The sequence below is a fragment of the Oryctolagus cuniculus genome, chromosome 1 (assembly GCF_964237555.1).
Source record: "Oryctolagus cuniculus chromosome 1, mOryCun1.1, whole genome shotgun sequence".
Lineage (NCBI taxonomy): Eukaryota > Metazoa > Chordata > Mammalia > Lagomorpha > Leporidae > Oryctolagus > Oryctolagus cuniculus.
Window position 1 is genome coordinate 229,138,895 of NC_091432.1, and position 19,091 is coordinate 229,157,985.

Below are 19,091 nucleotides of genomic sequence, written 5' to 3' on the forward strand. Positions count from 1 at the left end.
GCACCGCGCTGATCCGATGGCAGGAGCCAGGTGCTTATCCTGGTCTCCCATGGGGTGCAGGGCCCAAGCACTTGGGCCATCCTCCACTGCACTCCCTGGCCACAGCAGAGAGCTGGCCTGCAAGAGGGGCAACTGGGACAGAATCCGGTGCCCCGACCGGGACTAGAACCTGGGGTGCCGGTGCCGCAAGGCGGAGGATTAGCCTAGTGAGCCACGGCGCCGGCCAATACTTTTTTATTTTAAAGAAAAGTTAGGACTCAGTCTCCAAAGAAAGTGTGCACTGTATATCTTTGATGTCCTGCAAAGTGTCTTTCTTTTTAGGAAAAGAGCGCCATATATCGCCTATCTCACTCGCTGTCGACAAGGTCTGCAGACAACACAGGCTCACCTGGAAAGGCTGTTGCAAAGGGTTTTGCGGGACAAAGAAGTAGCCAATCGATACTTTACCACCGTCTGTGTGAGGTTACTGCTTGAGAGCAAAGAAAAGAAGATCAGGGAATTCATTCAAGGTAACTAACTATCTTCAGATTAACCATGACTCCAGCCAGTCTGTATTGGGAAAACTGGGACATTTTGTTTTGCTTTGCAGTTTGTTCAAACATCTGTGTGCTTTACCACAGTTCCTTAACAGCTAGTAGTTTTAGAGATGCGTAGTAATTAAACTTTGGGCCCCTGTACCCGTGTGAGGTGTCAAGCCACTTTGATGTCAAGCCACTTACTGCATTTTTCTCCTGGATTGGAATATTTATTTATTTTTTTATTTTTTTGACAGGCAGAGTGGACAGTGAGAGAGAGAGACAGAGAGAAAGGTCTTCCTTTGCCGTTGGTTCACCCTCCAGTGGCCGCTGTGGCCGGCGCGCTGCAACCGGCGCACCATGCTGATCCGAAGGCAGGAGCCAGGTGCTTCTCCTGGTCTCCCATGGGGTGCAGGACCCAAGCACTTGGGCCATCCTCCACTGCACTCCCTGGCCACAGCAGAGAGCTGGCCTGGAAGAGGTGCAACCGGGACAGAATCTGGTGCCCCGACTGGGACTAGAACCTGGTGTGCCGGCGCCGCAAGGCGGAGGATTAGCCTAGTGAGCCGCGGCGCCGGCTGGAATATTCATTTTTTTTAAAGATTTATTTTAATTTTTTTGAAAGGCAGAGTTACAGAGAGAGATCTTCCATCTGCTGGTTCTCTCCCTAAATGCCCTCCATGGCTCGGGGTGGGGCAGGCTGAAACCAGGAACCAGGCACTTCCCCCCAGGTCTCCCACATGGGTCCAAGGGCCCAAGCACTTGGGCCATCTTCCTCTGCTTTCCCAGGTGCATGGGATCAGATCAGCTGGATCAGAAATGCAGCAGCCGGGACTAGAACCGGCGCCCATGTGGGATGCCGGCACAGCAGGTCAAGGCTTAACCCTCTGCACCACAGCGCTAGCTCAAGATTTATAGATTTCTTAGTTTCTCCTGATTTTAAAAATTTGGCTGCATATTTTTCTTTTTTTTTTTTTAAAGATTTATTTATTGTGGGGGGAAAAAGCCACTGTAATCTGAAAGCTGTACTTTGGAAATTTGTATTTATTAAATAAAAGTTAAAAAAATAAATAAAGTCAATCATTCTCTCAAAAAAAAATTTATTTATTCATTTGAAAGTCAGAGTTATACAGACTAAAAGGACACATCCCAATACTTTTGGCTTTAAAATCATGATGTCTGCATTGCTAGTGACTATGTTCCAAGACCATGCCTCACTCCACAGTGGATGTGTGAAATGTGGTACTGAACTCTGTGTGCAACACTGATAACTGAATGCTCTTATTGGCTCATGGGCAGGTAGTAAGTAGAACATGGATGTGCCATACCAAGGGATGATTGACATTCCAAGTGGGACTGAGCAGAATAGCTCAAGATTTCATCACACTGCTTAGAATGCTGTGCAGTTTAGGATTTATGGATTGTTTACTTCTGGAATTTTCCATTTATTAGTTTCACACCTCAAGTAACGAAATATGGAAAGCAAAACCATAAATAAGGAAGGACTAACTACTGTAGTTAATTTTTTAAAAGTTATTCAGATAGTATATTTTTAAAATTATTATTTTGCATTGGAGACTTTCAGAAACTCACAGCAGCTGATGATAAAACTGCTCAGGTAGAAGACTTTCTGCAGTTCCTGTATGGTGCCATGGCCCAGGATGTCATATGGCAAAACGCAAGTGAAGAGCAGCTGCAGGATGCTCAGCTGGCCATCGAACGGAGTGTGATGAACCGGATTTTCAAGCTGGCTTTCTACCCTAATCAGGACGGAGACATACTTCGTGACCAGTGAGTGCTTCTACATTGAGTGCCTGTTGTCGCACTGTGAGGGATGTGTCAGATAGCCTCATATTCAGCAAGCTATCCCTGTGATTTAGGGCCTGAGAGTAAAAGGAAATGCACATTACCACTTTTCACCCACCAGATATATGATCGGAAGGCATAGTAGTACCCATTGTCAGGGATGTGGGCAGTCAGGCTGGAAGAAGTGTGTATGGGTGTGGCCATTTTGGATTGCACTGCCTAGGGTGTTCTTCCCTGCCCTCTTTCTGTGTTTAACTCTTACTATCATTCAGATCTTTTTTTTTCCTTTAAAGAAATACCTAAGTTAATCAAGGGTGTTTTTGTTGTTGTTATTTTAAAAAGATTTATTTATTTGAAAGGCAGAGGTACAGAGGGAGAGGAAGAGACAGATCTTCCATCCACTTGTTCAGTCACAGAACGGCTGCAGTAGCCACGGCTGGGCCAGGCCTGAGCCAGGAGCTTCATTCCTGTCTGCCACACGGGTGCAGGGGCCCAAGCACTTGGGCCATCTTCTACTGCTTTCCCAGGCACAATAGCGAGAAGCTGGATCAGAAATAGAGAAGCTGGGTCAGAAATAGAGAAGCTGGGTCTCAAACTGGCACCCACTACACCACAACTCCAGCCCTTAGCCTTTCAGTTCTTGACTCGAGCCTCATTTTCTTGGGAAACCTTTCCTCACTAGATCCTGGTATGGCTGTCTCAGGCCTGGGCACCTTTGTTTTTGTTTGTTTGTTTGTTTTTAAAGATGTATTTATTTATTTTGAAAGGCAGAGTTACAGAGAGGCAGAGGCAGAGAGAGAGGTCTTCCATCCATAGGTTCACTCCCCAGATATCTGCAACGGCCGGAGCTGTGCCGATCCGAAGCCAGGAGTTGCTTTTGGGCCTCCTATGTGGGTACAAGGGCCCAAGGACTTGGGCCATCTTCTGCTGCTTTCCCAGCCCATATGGGATGCTGGCACTGCAGGTGGCAGCTTTACCCGCTATGCCACAGTGCTGGCCCCAGGCGCCTTTGTTGTTGAAAAATAATTTGCCATTTTTTTCAGTCTTGGTAAAACTCAGCCCAGCACAACTGACGGTTTTTTGAGGTGGCAGGTTGTCCTGTGCATTGTAGGGCGTCTAGTGGCGTCCTTGGTCTCTCACACTAGATGCTAGTAGCAGCCACCAGTGTGATGGCCAGACACTGTCTGCAGACATCACAAACCTCTCCTCGATCTTCAACACTGCTTTTTTTTTTTGTTTTTTAAGATTTATTTATTTATTTGAAAGAGTTACACAGAGAGAGGAGAGGCAGAGAGAAAGAGGTCTTTCATCCAATGGTTCACTCCCCAGTTGGCCGCAATGGCTGGAGCTGCACTGATCCGAAGCCAGGAGCCAGGTGCTTCTTCCAGGTCTTCCACATGGGTGCAGGGGCCCAAGGACTTGGGCTGTCTTCTACTGCTTTCCCAGGCCACAGCAGAGAGCTGGATCAGAAATAGAGCAGCTGGGTCTCGAACTGGCACCCATATGGAACGCCAGCACTTCAGGCCAGGGTGTTAACCTGCTGCACCACAGCGTCAGCCCCCATCACTGTTTTGTGTGAATGTTTGATGAATGCTACCTTCTCCACTAGAGTGTCCCCTCTGTGAGAGCAGGAAATAGTGCTTATATTCACTATACCACAGTGCTTAGCACAGGGCCTGGCTTCTAGTGTGTGTTCATTACATATTTAATAGAAATGAGCATTAACCTGAGTATCATTAAACATCTAGAATGGTGACATCAGCTCTTTTAAGGCAGGGAAACCATAGAGGATTTGACATTTTTATTTTCCTCTTTCTTGAGCATCGTGACCTATTTTGCCCTAAGCATGTTGAAACTGTCACTGATGGTTTCCTGTGCCTGGTGACTCTCAGGGTTCTGTGTAATAGGATCTCAGGTGGGCTGTGAGTGGTTTATGTAAGATTTTCCTATAGAGAGATTTTTAAGACACTGCCTATGTATATTTGGAGAACTCATTTTTCTAGGACATGGGTTAGCATCAGTCCAACCTGCGTCCCTTGAGTGTTCATAGTCTCAGGAGCTGTTAGCTCAGCCACATGTCTGTACATAATACGCCCTGCTGTTCTCTGCAGAACACCAGGTTTTAGCTTCTGACATGGGACAGGAATGGGAACATTCAAATTGTACTTAATGCAGAGAGGAACTGCAAAGCAGATTCTTTTTACCCACTCCTCCATAGCATTTCTACAAGTTTTACAGAATGTGAAAGTGGACACCGTGTCCTGGAAGGAACGCTAGAAGCCAGGAAGCTCAGTTTAGCTCCTGCAAGTCACCCTGTGGAGTCTTAGGCAAATCCGTTACTGTTTGAAGCTTCATCATCTTCATATACAGAATGAGGGGTTGAGCAGGTGACTGGGGCCATTTTCTACCTAACATTCGTGGTCTTTGTTTCTAGCTACACTCTACTTCTCCCTTTTTTCCATCTGCCTTTTCCTCTACTTTATTTAGTGGTGTATCCAAGCAGCTCCTGGGCTCAGGGTTCCTCTCCTGTGTGTCTTGAAATGCACTCTTAGTCCAGGAAAGGAGGACTTCCTCCTTGTCTCTGCGTCTCCTCAGCTCACTCCCTCAGCATTTCTAAGCAGAGCCTTTTTTGACAAGAAAGAAACTTATAGCTCAACCGTAATTGTAATCCGTGTGTAGAAATAAGATTAAAATGTCCTAAACATTTTGGAAAATATTTTATGATTTGGATAGCTTATTTTCTGAAATGTGTGTTTATGTATATATTTTTGTGGATTTTCAGGGTTCTTCATGAACATATCCAGAGATTGTCTAAAGTAGTGACTGCCAATCATAGAGCTCTTCAGATACCAGAGGTAATGCAGGTTTCTGTGGTGTGTGTGATAGTAACCAACCGCTGTGTGATAGACCACTGCATAGTACCACTTTTTCAAGGAGCTGGAATATGATAAAATATAATTCAGTCTAACCTTCAAGTTTCCAAAGGTGATTCTGGGAGACATTCTCTGGCATGAAAAGGGGCCTGAGAGCCTGCAGGGAAGAACCCTTCCCTGAAGCCCCTCAGGGCCAGGTAGAGCCTCATCCCAGCCCTGATGTCCCGGGCCAAGGTGGCCATCGGTGCTTGTGTAGTCAGGTCATGCTGGAGGAAGGGCTGGTGTCCTGCAAAGAGTGTGAGAACTGCTGTTCCAGGACAGGGCTTGGATTTCAGCTCAGATTCTCTCTAGTTGTTGAAACCAGTGGTTTTGTGTGTGTGTGTGTGTGTGTGTATGGTTTTTTTTTTTTTTTTTAAGATTTATTTATTTATTTGAAAGAGTTACACAGAGAGAGAAGGAGAGGCAGAGAGAGAAGTCTTCCATTCACTGGTTCACTCCCCAGTTGGAGCTGCGCAATCTGATGCTAGGAGCCAGGAGCTTCTTTCTGGGTCTCCCACACAGGTGCAGGGGCCCAAGGACTTGGGCCATCTTCTACTGCCCTCCCAGGCCATAGCAGAGAGCTTGATCAGAAGTGGAGCAGGGACCGGCGCTGTGGCGCAGCGGGTTAAAGCCCTGGCCTGAAGCGCTGGCATCCCATGTGGGCGCCGGTTCGAGTCCCGGCTGCTCCTCTTCCGATCCTGTTCTCTGCTATGGCCTGGGAAAGCAGTAGAAGATGGCCCAGGTCCTTGGGCCCCTGCACCCACGTGGGAAACTCGGAGGAAGCTCCTGGCTTCAGATCAGCAAATCTCCGGCCATTGCGGCCATCTGAGGAGTGAACCAGCAGATGGAAGACCTCTCTCTCTTTCTCTACCTCTCTCTGTAACTCTGTCTTTCAAATAAATAAAATAAATCTGAAAAGAAAAAAAAAAAGTGGAACAGCCGAGACTCAAAGTGGCACCCATTTGGGATGCTGGCAGTGTAGGCAGCAGCTTAACCTGCTACACCACACTGCTGGCCCCAGAAGCCAGTGTTTTTACCTATTACATCTCTCATCTCTTACAAAATAAGAAAACAAGAAAATTTCAGGTATTTTAAGTTTTTAAATGAAAAGCTCTACTAATAAACATTAACTTGCATAAAATTCTTAACAGTCTGTTTCTGGAATCTGTTATTTGTAGAAGTACTGCAACAATGGTGCATATGATTTTTAAAAAATGATTAGGAGCAAGTGTTTGGTGCAGCAGTTAAGTGCAGCTGGGAACCCCTGTGTCCCATGTTATGGTGCCGTGGGTTTGAGTCCTAGCTCTGCTTCCTGCTAATGCGCGCGCGCCCTGGCAGGTAGCAGGTGACTCACGTACTTGATTCCCTGACCCAGATGGGAGACCTGGATTGAGGTCCTGGCTTCTGGCTTATGTCTGGCCCAACCCTGAGTGTTGTGGGTATTTGTGGCTTTACCCCCTATGCCACAGCACCAGCCCCCCACCCCTAATTTTACAATTATCCTCTTTAGTAACTTTTTTGTGCTTTTGGAATCAGCTACTACATATAGAGAAGTTCCTCTTTAGCTATTTAATGAAGATAATTGTTTGAAATGTTATGCATTCTGGGTTCTGTGTTATATATGCCCTTTCTGTATTAATGGATGTATGGGTTGCTGTATTTTAAAATGAGGAGCAAATTATTTAAAAGTTAAAAGCTTCAATCTTGGATGGAAGGGGAAAGAACCCACTTTGCCCTCTACTTCCTGACCTGAAGGCTCAGTGCTGAGCCTTCAGTGCCCAGGGTTGCCGCTTGATTCAGGGTCTGTCTGTTGTCCTAACCTAGGTTTACCTTCGGGAGGCGCCCTGGCCATCTGCACAGTCAGAAATCAGGACGATAAGTGCGTACAAAACGCCCCGGGACAAGGTGCAGTGCATCCTGCGAATGTGCTCCACGATCATGAACCTCCTGAGCCTGGCCAACGAGGACTCTGTCCCTGGAGCTGACGACTTCGTCCCCGTGCTGGTGTTCGTGTTGATAAAGGTGGGCCGCGTCCTGCGTGCAGTCAGAGCTTGTCTGTCCCGCTGAGCAGGGGGCAGGGTGCAGCTTGGCGTGACGTTACACACTTTGGCTCTTCTCCAGGGTTCAAGCTCTGTGTAACCCAGAAGGAAAGTATCAAATGTTGGAACTTGATCTGTCCACAAGTTAGGGTGGAAGCCACTAGATGAATGAACACTCGGGCTTCTAAAGCAGTGCCTGAGGTTCATGCTTGGAGCTCAGTGTGTAATGATTGAGTGGATGGATGAGGGCAGGCTCTTAAACATTTCTTCTTTCACATGAAGTTCTTTGTAGTGCTTGGCATATGGACCACCAAATTTACCAATCATTTCTCCTCTTTTAGCCTTTTATCTTGCAGTAAATTATTTTAAGAAGTACTGACATCTCTTGTCCTTTGACTTTAAAATTACGGTTTTATTATTTAAATGATTTATTTCAGATATTTTGTGGGTTATCATGCAGTGTGGGTGCACATATCCACTACGTGACTGAATCACTCAGGGATTCCCGTCAGCTCAGCCATCTGTTGGTGTCTAAAGTGTGTCTGACGTAGTCCTGTGTTTAATTCCTAATATTTCGGCCGGCGCTGCAGCTCACTAGGCTAATCCTTCGCCTTGCGGCGCTGGCACACCGGGTTCTAGTCCCGGTCAGGGCGCCGGATTCTGTCCCGGTTGCCCCTCTTCCAGGCCAGCTCTCTGCTGTGGCCCGGGAAGGCAGTGGAGGATGGCCCAAGTGCTTGGGCCCTGCACCCCATGGGAGACCAGGATAAGTACCTGGCTCCTGCCATCGGATCAGCGCGGTGCGCCGCCATCCAGCCGTTGGAGGGTGAACCAACGGCAAAGGAAGACCTTTCTCTCTGTCTCTCTTTCTCACTGTCCACTCTGCCTGTCAAAAAAAAAAAAAATTCCTAATATTTGCAGTAATTGCAACCTGAACACTTAGCTTGCAGATGCAGCTCCTCCAGGCAGGTTTTGTGCTGCCTCCTCTCATGATCTCTCTGGTCCCTCTGCAGAGCCAGTTGAAGCTGGTTTTAAGGAAAAGGCCTTTTAACTTGTTAACAACCAGTGTCCGTTCTCTTCATATGAAAAAGGTGACAAGTGAGAAGTTCTGTGTTACCTCCTACAACAGAGGGAGTATTATCTGTTAATCTTTCTTCTTTCTTAGCTGACTCTACCTGAACTTGCCAGATAGAACTCAGTTTGCGTACAGTATTTATTTCTTTGTCTACCATTCTGGAATCCTGGGATGTCAGACCACTGGAGTTCGTTTGTTCTCCTGTGAGACCAGTGCAAGTTGCAGCATAGGAAGTTCTAGAAAGTACAGTGAAGTTGGTACCTGGGTTGCATTTCCTGTATATGGTTGTTACAGTATGTAGGAGTTACAGATACTTCCAAAAATTGCATTTTGGATTATTTTCAAGAGGGTTGGTATCTCTTTCTGAGACACTTAAATAATTTTGCAGAGCTCTACCTCCAAGGAATTGACTCCTTTTCTTTTTCATTTCTCTAGGCAAATCCACCCTGTTTGCTGTCTACTGTACAGTATATCAGTAGCTTTTATGCCAGCTGTCTGTCTGGGGAGGAGTCCTACTGGTGGATGCAGTTCACAGCAGCAGTGGAATTCATAAAAACCATCGATGACCGGAAGTGACCAAGACTAAGGCCCACCAAAGAGGCAGACTGTCAGTTGGGCAAATAGATCTCTAAGAGAATGAGCCAGCTGCTCTGAAGGCTGAAGATTGTTTTTGTATAGTACTGTACAGCATTCAGACATTTTAAAATAGATCTTTACTAAACAGATGAATGAGCTAACAAGCAGGTTCTCTTTTCTTTGGGCTCTTTTCCTTTCTGGGTTACATATTTTCTTTCCTTGTCCCCACGTAGAAAATACTACTGCAAAAAGGGACCACTTTTTTGGGTATTTTGAAATATTTTTAAAAAACAAAATCTCATAGAAAATTCCTAGACTTCCATTCATGGATACCTGTTCTTTCCTTATATTTTAAAAAAGAACAATACACCTCTTTTAAGATGCTGTCTTACCTGATTTGCATCTAATGGAAGCAGAGTACCAGCCGCACCGAGGATTGTAGTAGTGGTGCATTAGTGGCATTATCTATAAATACACTCACCTAAATGGAGAAGCTAAGAAAGAAATGTAAATATAATATATATTTATATTCGATGTGCCAAGGACATCTCAGATACTAATAAACAAGGAATATTGCTGATGGTAGGTTGTGACATACTGTCTTGTGAAATGGTTTCCTTGACAAAATTTAAGCTGAGCTTAAAAGCAAGAAACAGAAATACACAGAAGTATTTATTAACATGGACTAGTTTATTGAACTTTGTAGGTGTGGAACTGGATCCATACACAGGGCTGCCTTTGATGAGGAGTGTAAAAGTCGCAGAGTAAGTCACTTGGACATGTCTCACCCTGGAAGTGTCTGGACTCTCCAATGGGCATGCGTTACGTAAGGACAATAGACACCTAATGTGTTATGGTGGCACTTCTCATCTGAAATACTAACCATACTGTAGAAACCCCAGACAGAGCTCCTTACAAACCTTTAATTGTAATATATTTTTGATGATTATTCACATTGAATGCACAGACCAGGAATTCAGTGAATGTCATTTTTTTTAAACTAATTTGTATTGTCTACTCTAGTGATACAAGTTTACTAGTGATGAACTATTTTAATCAACCACACTACTCTTATGGGGAAAAGTCTATTTTGGCAGGTTTCTGTGCCTTTATTTCCTTCTTCTGGAAAGAAGCCCGTGTTTCAGTAGTCTGATTTGTGTTGTGTATCGATTGTTATCAGGAGTGGGTTTTGGTGCCTGAGCCACTGGCCAGGGAGACACAGCAAAGCTTCAAGCACAAGTCATGTACATGGGCCACCCGGGCTGGCCTCACTCAGCTTCTCAGGCCCGGGGCTGCGTCCCTTGTTGTTGGCGGCATTTCCAGACTTTTCTAAGGGAGCCAGGGCACGCAGCCTTGAGTGGGTGAGTGCAGAGCCATTTGCCCCTTTCATAAAGATCTGTGTTTCCTAAGGCCTAAAGAAGCTGGGTTTGCTTTATGCCTCCACCTCTTCTCACTCATTTATTTAAAAATACCAAAAGTAATACGTTGTATGGGAGTGTGGGATGTGGTTTCTGTCTTATAGGAGAGATCAGACGTAAACCAGTACTACAGAATGTCCATTTGAATGTCAAGAGAGCCGTGCACAGGATCATACTGCCGTGTCAAACCTGTCCAGGTACTAGAAGTCAGATTCCATCATCAACACAAGACAGGCTGTGACATGGTACCTGAGACCTAGACGGGAGTCCATGTACTTCAGCCTTGATTCAGTAAATATTCAATCAACAGTAGACTCTGGGTAGCTGAAATGCACTGTTACGGGATTTAGCTCATAAATCAATGAGTGTTTTCCTCCACAAGGGTTGCTAAATATATTTCATGTTACCACTGTGGAAATAAATGCAGATTGGACATCGCAGCAGGACTGTTTTCTGTGGAAGAGAAGCTGTGGCTTTGGGGTCGGGAGCCAGCCTGGAACAGGAGAGCGGGCTCTCGAGTGCTTGAGCCAGTGGTGAGGGTAGAATTCGGCCCTGGTGGCACCTCCTGGCTCGCTGCTGGCAGAGCAGGGCCCAGCTGCTGCAGGTGGCTGAGTGTCCCTCGGGCACCCTGGCTGAGGAAGCACCGCCTCAGCCTCACCATCGCTGCCTTCGGTGTGGCAGTGGTGGCGGTCAGACGGGGGTCTGGTTCGGTTCTGCCAGGGAAGAGGAATGGTTGTTCTTCAGTGTTCCCAGCCCTGGTCGTGTGTGAAAAGCACCTGTGGGACGCGGTGGCAGCCACCCGTTGTTACACAGCATTTACAAGGTTAATGGATGTTAAATCAGGAGAGAGTGGGTCAACTCACTGACGTCTTGTAGAATTAACTTCTCTAAGGGAAAAGAAAAATCAATTTGTATTTTGCTTTGATGTTCTACTTCTGGAAGTAATAGAAATAACAGAGAAGACGACCTTACAAATGTCTTTAGAAAAAACCAAACCAGTAAACACTGTTTCCTTTTCTGCATTAGATAAAATCTCAGCCACAGTGATTACTTTCTTCTGCTTTTCTTTATAAAACTTGCTTTTGAAAGCCTTTTATACAGATGGTTCAACTGCGGTAGTCAGGGGGTTGGGCTGTCTGAGGCATTGGCAGTAGATGTGATGCCGGTTTTCTCTCCTGTGTCTGTGACCTGGAAGCTGGGCAGAGTGGACTTTACAGACAAATGTCCCTGAGTTGCAGGAGAGAACAAAACCCAGGCCAAACAGCAAGACCTAGGAAGCTGGAGCTGACTACATGCCAGACCGCGATACCCTTTTCCTATTGTTTGCCACGCGAATTCCAGTTTGGGCCAAGAAAGGGTCAAGTTGGTGTTCCAAATGTTTGAGGCTTAAAACTGTCTTGGGTGTGATAAGAGCACGTGGGGACATGTGCTCGGAACCCCTGGTGGGTTGCATGGAAGTGATAGAGCGTCGTGGAGGTCACAGCCTCAGTGTGTGTGCCCTGGACGTGCCTCCTGCCTCTCCAGTCCCCGCTTTGTCTCATTAAAGAGAAGTCTGTTTCCCTCTTCTGATGACTGTATTTTGTGTGGAATTACTATAATTGGTGGGGTGGGGGGCAGGAATAATCTTGATGGGCAAAGAATTTTTACTCAGTGGATGAACTAAATCAATGATGAGATATTTGGAATAATTTGAATGCCCAGCTGCCGAGATCTTTGCCAGATTGATGCTTATTTATTATGCTTTAGAATGTACATTACCCAAGAAGTAGGGTGGCCAGGAATAGCTGTGTTACTCTTGAGAACCCCTGGAGAATTGAAGATAGAGTTTGCTTCCTTTAAGGTTGTGGCTGGGCTGTGGCGGCACTGCTACGTCCCCAGCTCCTGGGCTGCAGATGTGAAGTCCCAAGCCAGAGGAAGGCAGGGCCACACGCCTTAAGAATCCACCTCTGCTGGGCTGGTACTCTGTCTTGCCTGCCATGTTCTTCTTGTCTTTGCCTGTATGAAAAAGCTTTGTTCTGCCTCTCCTCTTGAAACCTCTAACACCTTTCTGTCAGCCTCAGTGAGCTGGCACAGCCTTGTCTGTGAGTAGGAAGCTATCCCGACCCCTAACATGATTACTAATGTGTAATAGCATCCAGCAAAACTGATTAAAGAGGGAGAGCAGTTTAATTCACTGGGTTTTATGTTTCCATCATCTATAATGTGTTCAGAAGCTTTTCTGAAAATGTGACTTCTTGAATGTTACTGATGTTCGTGAATTCCTGCTTGCCTTTTTACCTGAACAGCCTCGTGTTTGTTGAGTGTGGCCAGAGAAGGAACTAGAGTGACCCGAGAGTGAGGACCCAGGTGGTCTGGGAGTGACGACGGCTCCTGTTGTAATGCACTTTCTGACTGGCCCCTGAATATGGTAGCTGTTCGTCAGCCTTGGTTCTGAAAGCCAGAGTGTTGGATGTGGTCACAATATTCATGAAGCCTTCACACATCTCTTCAGCAGAGGGAAGTCACCGGTAACCAGGAGCCCCAGCTGGCAGGAAGCTGCCATCCCTGTACTGTGACAGTGGGTTTAGAAGGAAGCATTTAAAAACTGGCTTAAGACCCAGTTCTCATTCCTTCTTCTTCTTTTTTTTTTTTTTTTTTTTTTTTTTAAGATTTTATTTATTTATTTGACAGGTAAGTTACAGACAGTGAGAGAGAGAGAAACAGAGAGAAAGGTCTTCCTTCCGTTGGTTCACTCCCCAAATGGCCGCAATGGCTGGAGCTGTGCCGGTCTGAAATCAGGATTCCTCCTGGTTTTTCAGACGAGTGCAGGGGCCCAGGGACCTGGGCCACCCTTCACTGCTATCCCAGGCCATAGCAGAGAGCTGGACTGAAAGAGGAGCAGCTGGGACTAGAAACGGTGCCCATATGGGATGCCGGCACCGCAGGCGGAGGATTAACCTACTGTGTCACCACGCCGGCCCCTTCCTTCTGTATTAAAATGAATTCTGTGACTTGCTTTGAGCTGAAAATGGAATTCAGTGTTTCTTGCCAACTTGAGTTGCCTGTGTCTCTTGGACTCCTGCTATGATTGTGCCCACCGGCCCTCCGTCCAGGACAGTGGCTCTGTAGCTTTTCCCGGAGGATGCTGAGCTGGGCATCCTGCTGCTGTCCCGGAGGAGATGAGTGGAGTTGGAAGCCAGGTCCAGAGTGCTCTTGGAGGCACATGTGTCCTCTCCCTAAAGATTAAAGTTTTTTTTTTTTTTTAATAAAGATTTTATTTATTTGAGAGGTAAGTTATAGACAGAGGGAGAGACAGAAAAAGGTCTTCCATTTGCTGGTTCACTCCCAAAATGGCCGTAATGGCCAGAGCTGGGCCGATCTTAACCCAGCAGCCAGGAGCTGCTTCTGGGTCTCCCGTGCGGGTACAGGGCCCAAGCACTTGGGCCATCCTCCACTGCACTCCCTGGCCACAGCAGGGAGGTGGATCAGAAGTGGAGTATCCAGGACTTGAACCAGCGCCAATGTGGGATGCTGGCGCCACAGCCCCAACATTAGTCTTCAGTGAAGAGATTTTGCTTCAGTTATTTCACTGCAGAAGAATCCTTCTATCTGTTTACAACAGTAAAATGTAATCTGTAGACTTTTGAAAAATTGACCAAAGAACAATATATTGACTAAAAAAATCTGTGGATGTGGCAGTCCAGGAAGAATCTGTGCTAAGATGGAATCGCTGTCAGTTCCAAGTTATTGGACCTGGTGTAGATGATGAACTTGAAAACTGGAAATCTTACTCCTTTTCCTTTTTATTTATTTATTTATTTATTTTGACAGGCAGAGTGGACAGTGAGAGAGAGGAGAGAGAGAGAGACAAGAGAGAAAGGTCTTCCTTTGCCGTTGGTTCACCCTCCAATGGCTGCCGTGGCCGGTGCGCTGCGGTCGGCGCACTGCGCTGATCCGAAGGCAGGAGCCAAGTGCTTCTCCTGGTCTCCCATGGGGTGCAGGGCCCAAGCACCTGGGCCATCCTCCACTGCACTCCCAGGCCACAGCAGAGAGCTGGCCTGGAAGAGGGGCAACCGGGACAGAATCCGGCGCCCCGACCAGGACTAGAACCCGGTGTGCCGGCGCCTCAGGCGGAGGATTAGCCTAGTGAGCCACGGCGCCGGCCCAGAAACAGGAACTTCTATACATGGATTTCTCAGGTGACCCTTACTGCTGGGAGGTTGAGAATACCGGGAGAGCCCGTGTTTCCTAAGGTGTCAACCAGTGGCCCTCCTACCTATGTCGTCCTCCTGGAGGTGCTCATGAAACTGCAAATTCATGTCCCCCCCACCCCCATGCGGTCAATTTCTGGAGCAGATCCTGGAAAAATGCATTAGCTGGCTCCCCATCTTTAGCTCACTAAGATTTGCAACCCGTTATGAAAGTATCCAACTCTTTCTTTAGCATTTTTTGTCTTGATTTTATTTCAAAGAGGTTTTCTTGTTTTAAGATTTATTTATTTGAAAGGCAGAATTACAGAAAGAAAATCTTCCGTCTGCTGGTTCATTCTCCAGACGGCTGCAACAGCTGGGGCTGGGCCAGGCAGAAGCCAGGAGCTTCCTCTGGGTCTCCCTTGTGTTTGCAGGGCCCCAAGCACTTGGGCCTTCTTCTGCTTTCCCAGGTGCATTAGTAGGCAGCCGGGTTGCAAGTGGAGCATCCAGAACTTAAACTGGTACCTATATGGGATGTTGGGTTTCACGGGTAGCTTAACCGGCTGTGCCGCAGTGCCAGCCCCAAGGCAGATTCTTTACCTGCTGGCTCACTCTCCAGATGACTACAACAGCTGGGCCAGGCTGAAGCCAGGAGCCAGAACTCCAGCTGGGCCTTGTGGGTGGCTGGAACCCAAGTACGTGAGCCTTTACCTGCTGTTTCGCGAGGGTGTGCACTAGCCAGAAGCTGAGAAGTGGAGGAGCAGGCACTCCAGTGTGGGACTGGGTGGGCATCTTAACTGCTGTGCCAAACACCCCTCCGAGGAAAGCGTTCAAGGCGCTTGGCTGCACAGCTCCTGGGGGCACGCATAGGAGCGGGTGGAGGCTCCTCCCACCCAGCCGGCCCACTTCCTCCTTGAAGGGTAACTATGCTCACCGCCTCCTGGCTCTGTAGCAGCCTTCTCTCCTTAACCTCCCCTCGCTAAGCTTCCGCCGGGCTCATGGTGGTGCTTGCTTCATCTTCCTCCGTGGGAGCTTCAGGGCGACTCTTCAGGTTCCGTGCTTTGTGTCCATCATGGGTGTCCCAAGGCCTCTGACTTTTGCTCCTGCTCAGAGTTGAGAGACCCTCGCCCTCTACTGCCTCTGCTCGCTGCAGGCAGCGTGTGGCCCCCGCTCCTGTGTTGGTTGTCTCTGTGGCTCACCTTCGTCTTGATGGCTGACAATGCTGTGTTCCTTTTCTGGATGGGCTTCTGCTTAGGACTAGCAAGTTTGAGTGAGCCAGGCAGTAGGGGCGGGGTGGGGGAGGTCCGGCCAGCACAGAGTCCTCCACAGCAAGGCTGGGCCACATCCAGGAGGCTGGCTCACTCCTGCCACTCACCACGGAAAAGCCCTGGCTGCAGGCCAGCTTCCGGTGCCTGCACAGTTCTAATCTGAGCTCTGCCTCGGACCAGACCTAAGGCAGGCGACGGCTTTGAAGGGCAGTTCCTGATGCGGGCTGTAGAGGGAGCTACAGAAAGTTCATAGGAATGTGTATGTGAAAAGCTACACGGGTTAACAGTTTTTGCACCAAGATAAACATCTTTTACTTCCATTTTCCCATGAACTTTTTTGGAACCACGCTCACACTGCCTTGGTTCCTAGCTTTTGTCATATCCATGCACCAAAGCCTGAACTAATCTCTGCATGCTAGACTTGACGTTGGGACGGGCACCGCGCGGTGACGCCACAGGGGCCGCCCCTGGAGCAGGCTCAGAAAGTGCAGACTCTTGCCACATCTGACCTGGCATACTGAGGGTGCCTGGTCCGGCGGGAGTCCTGGGAGGTGCCCCTTGCCTTGGACCCAGCAGCACTGGCTGTGACAGGTTAACCAGCTGTGCAGACAAATGGCCCACACATAGTTACAAGGGCACGAGTCAGGGCCGAGGTCATGACTGACAGCTGCAGTCACTCCGGAAGCTTGACGTGCTTCTCTTCGGCGAGGCTGCCCATCCCGGCGCCCACTCACACGTCTGCCGCCGTGTCCTGGGTCACTCCAACTCCAGGAGGGGCCCTGAGGAAACCTCCCTTGGCCCTGGCATCTTTACCGCCCTTGGCTGCTTTCCACACCTTCCTCCTAGAGCCCCTTCTGCTAGGTGCCCTTAATTAATGGAGTCCAATTAGGCCCCTCTGAAAGGCTCTTTTCTGTTTGGTTTCCTGTTCTTGTCAGATGCAAGCCTCCCTTCTCCAGCGCCACTCAACCCCAGAAAAGTCACGTTGACCCCCCAAAGCTCCGCCCTCCGCCTGCCACCACGCCTTTGCTCTTCTTGCTGGTCACCGCCGGCCACTGCTGTGCCCTGTCCCTCCCCCACCAAGAGCCCCAGCCCTCTGCATGGCTGTGCCCTCCTCGGGGATGAGGTGTCTCCAAACCCTTGCAGATGGGAGTGGGTGAGGGGAGACGGCCTACCCTCACGACAAGGATTCCCCTACCTTTTCCTCCAAATGTGGCCCCTGTGGGGGCAGGGACTGGGACTCCGCACCACCACCATCACCACCACTCTACACGTGTTCCGGGCTGGGAGCCCAAGCCCATGATCTCCCCCAGGTAGATGGGCCCTGGGTCCTTCCCTATAGCTCCTGGCACCCGGCTGTCCTCTGTGCCCAGGCCCGAGCAACAGAGGGGCAAAAGTCCCTGTAGGAGAGCTGCGTGCGTGGACCCCTGGGGAGGTCAGGCCGGGGGCCATGGGCATCGGGCCCAGGCCTGGCTCCTGCTTTGCCCCCCCCCCCTTGCCCATCTGGTCCAGTGTCAGGGTCTGCCACTGAACTGCTGGGCCACGTGGGGCTGAACAACAAGAAGATGGAGCCCAGGGCCAACCCGAGGGCAGAGGTCGTGCCACGCCTGTGGCCTCTCCTGTGCCTGCTCCCGCCCACTGAGCACGGGGCAGGCAGGGATGGAGAGGCTGCCAGGCGGGGCCTGATTGCAGCCCCCGCCCTCACTGGTGTTGAACCCACTCTGAATTTAGGTGGCAGCTAGAAAGTGGGGTCCTCTGGGGGGCAGGTGCTGGGGAAACCCCGGCACTTGACCCCTCCGCAGGGGCTTCCCCCAGAATCCGCAGTCCCTTGGGCTGCTGTCCTGGTTGACCAGTTTCCTCCCAGGCTCCTGGTTTGCTGTTCTTGGGTGACATCTTGTGGCCATTGGGTGAAACCGCTGCTGAGCCAACGCCGCCACCACCGTCAGCCTTCCTGGGAGGAGCCAGCCGATGGGTGGGCCGGGCAGCTGGGGTGGGGGGCAACCCCAGCCCCCTTCCCTGAGATCTGAATGGACCCCAGGGGTCCCTCACATCAGACAGGAGTATACCACCTTTGCCCACCCTGTGTGGTGGCAGGGAATCATTCAAGTTCGTGGAATTGAAAGATGTTTGTTTCAGTGCAAAAGGTTTTGGGACCTTGCATAATTTTTTCACAATACACATTTCTGTGAACCTTTTGAAGCCCCCTCGTACGTGGCACTTTTCTAGAGCAGGCCAAGGTCAAGGTTGCTGTTAACCTTGTAGGTAAGACAACAGCCCTGACACGGAGCCAAGGACTTGAGCCCAGTGCTGATGGGCTCCAGGCTCCAGGCTCCAGGACCGAGCTGGCCTTGGTGCTGAGAGCTGCAGGAGCCTTCCTGCCCGTGCTCAGGGGAGGCCAGGCTGAGGGTCACTACCACGCATGGTGCTCTACCCGCAGCCCCTCCCACCCGGGAGTGGGTGTCGTTAGCCCCATTTCACAGATGAGGACGCTGAGGCTCCAAAAGTGAAGAGGCTTCCAAAATAAACGGCATAGCCGGGATCCAAGTTCACACTAGAGGGTTCCCCAGTCTGCTTTCAGCTAGCAAGACCTTGGCTGTCCTTTCCGAAACCAGCCTCACGAGGACGGGGCCGGATCTCGGGAGCTGAGCAGTGGAAGCAGCTTTGCCAAGTGCATGGGATGGTTCCTCACTGTCCACAGCCTGGTGTATGCTGCTCCTCATGCCTGGCAGACCCTCGAGGGCAGGACTGGGTACCCACGGCATGTGTGGGGCCCTGGGAGACCCTCAGGGCAGGGCTGGGTACCCATGGCGTGTGTGGGGCCCTGGGAGACCCTCAGGGCAGGGCTGGATGTCCACAGCGTGGGTGGGGCCCTGGGAGACCCTCAGGGCAGGGCTGGGTGCCCATGGGTACATGGGGCCCTGGGAGACCCTCAGGGCAGGGCTGGATGCCCTTGCTGTGTGTGGGGCCCTGGGAGACCCTCAGGGCAGGACTGGGTGCCCACGGCATGTGTGGGGCCCTGGGAGACCCTCAGGGCAGGGCTGGATGTCCACAGCGTGGGTGGGGCCCTGGGAGACCCTCAGGGCAGGGCTGGATGTCCACAGTGTGGGTGGGGCCCTGGGAGACCCTTGAGGGCAGGACTGGGTGCCCATGGGTACATGGGGCCCTGGGAGACCCTCAGGGCAGGGCTGGATGCCCTTGCTGTGTGTGGGGCCCTGGGAGACCCTCAGGGCAGGACTGGGTGCCCTTGGTGTGCGTGGGGCCTTGGGAGACCCTCAGGGCAGGGCTGGATGCCCACGGCATGTGTGGGGCCCTGGGAGAC

At 49.8% G+C, this 19,091-nt stretch overlaps 1 protein-coding gene across 8 annotated transcripts in view; it reads left to right on the plus strand.

Annotated features, from left to right (window-relative positions):
- GAPVD1 (GTPase activating protein and VPS9 domains 1) overlaps positions 1-11,907 on the plus strand; it is a 106,074-nt gene extending 94,167 nt beyond the window's left edge. For all 8 annotated transcript variants that reach the window (XM_051836384.2, XM_017350061.3, XM_017350057.3 and 5 more), the window contains 5 exons: positions 322-509; positions 2,093-2,306; positions 5,104-5,176; positions 7,058-7,255; positions 8,780-11,907. In XM_051836384.2, the coding sequence (XP_051692344.2) occupies positions 322-509; positions 2,093-2,306; positions 5,104-5,176; positions 7,058-7,255; positions 8,780-8,920 (814 nt within the window). In that variant the 3' untranslated portion in view covers positions 8,921-11,907. The remainder of the gene's footprint in view (positions 1-321; positions 510-2,092; positions 2,307-5,103; positions 5,177-7,057; positions 7,256-8,779) is intronic.
- Positions 11,908-19,091: the final 7,184 nt, after the last annotated feature.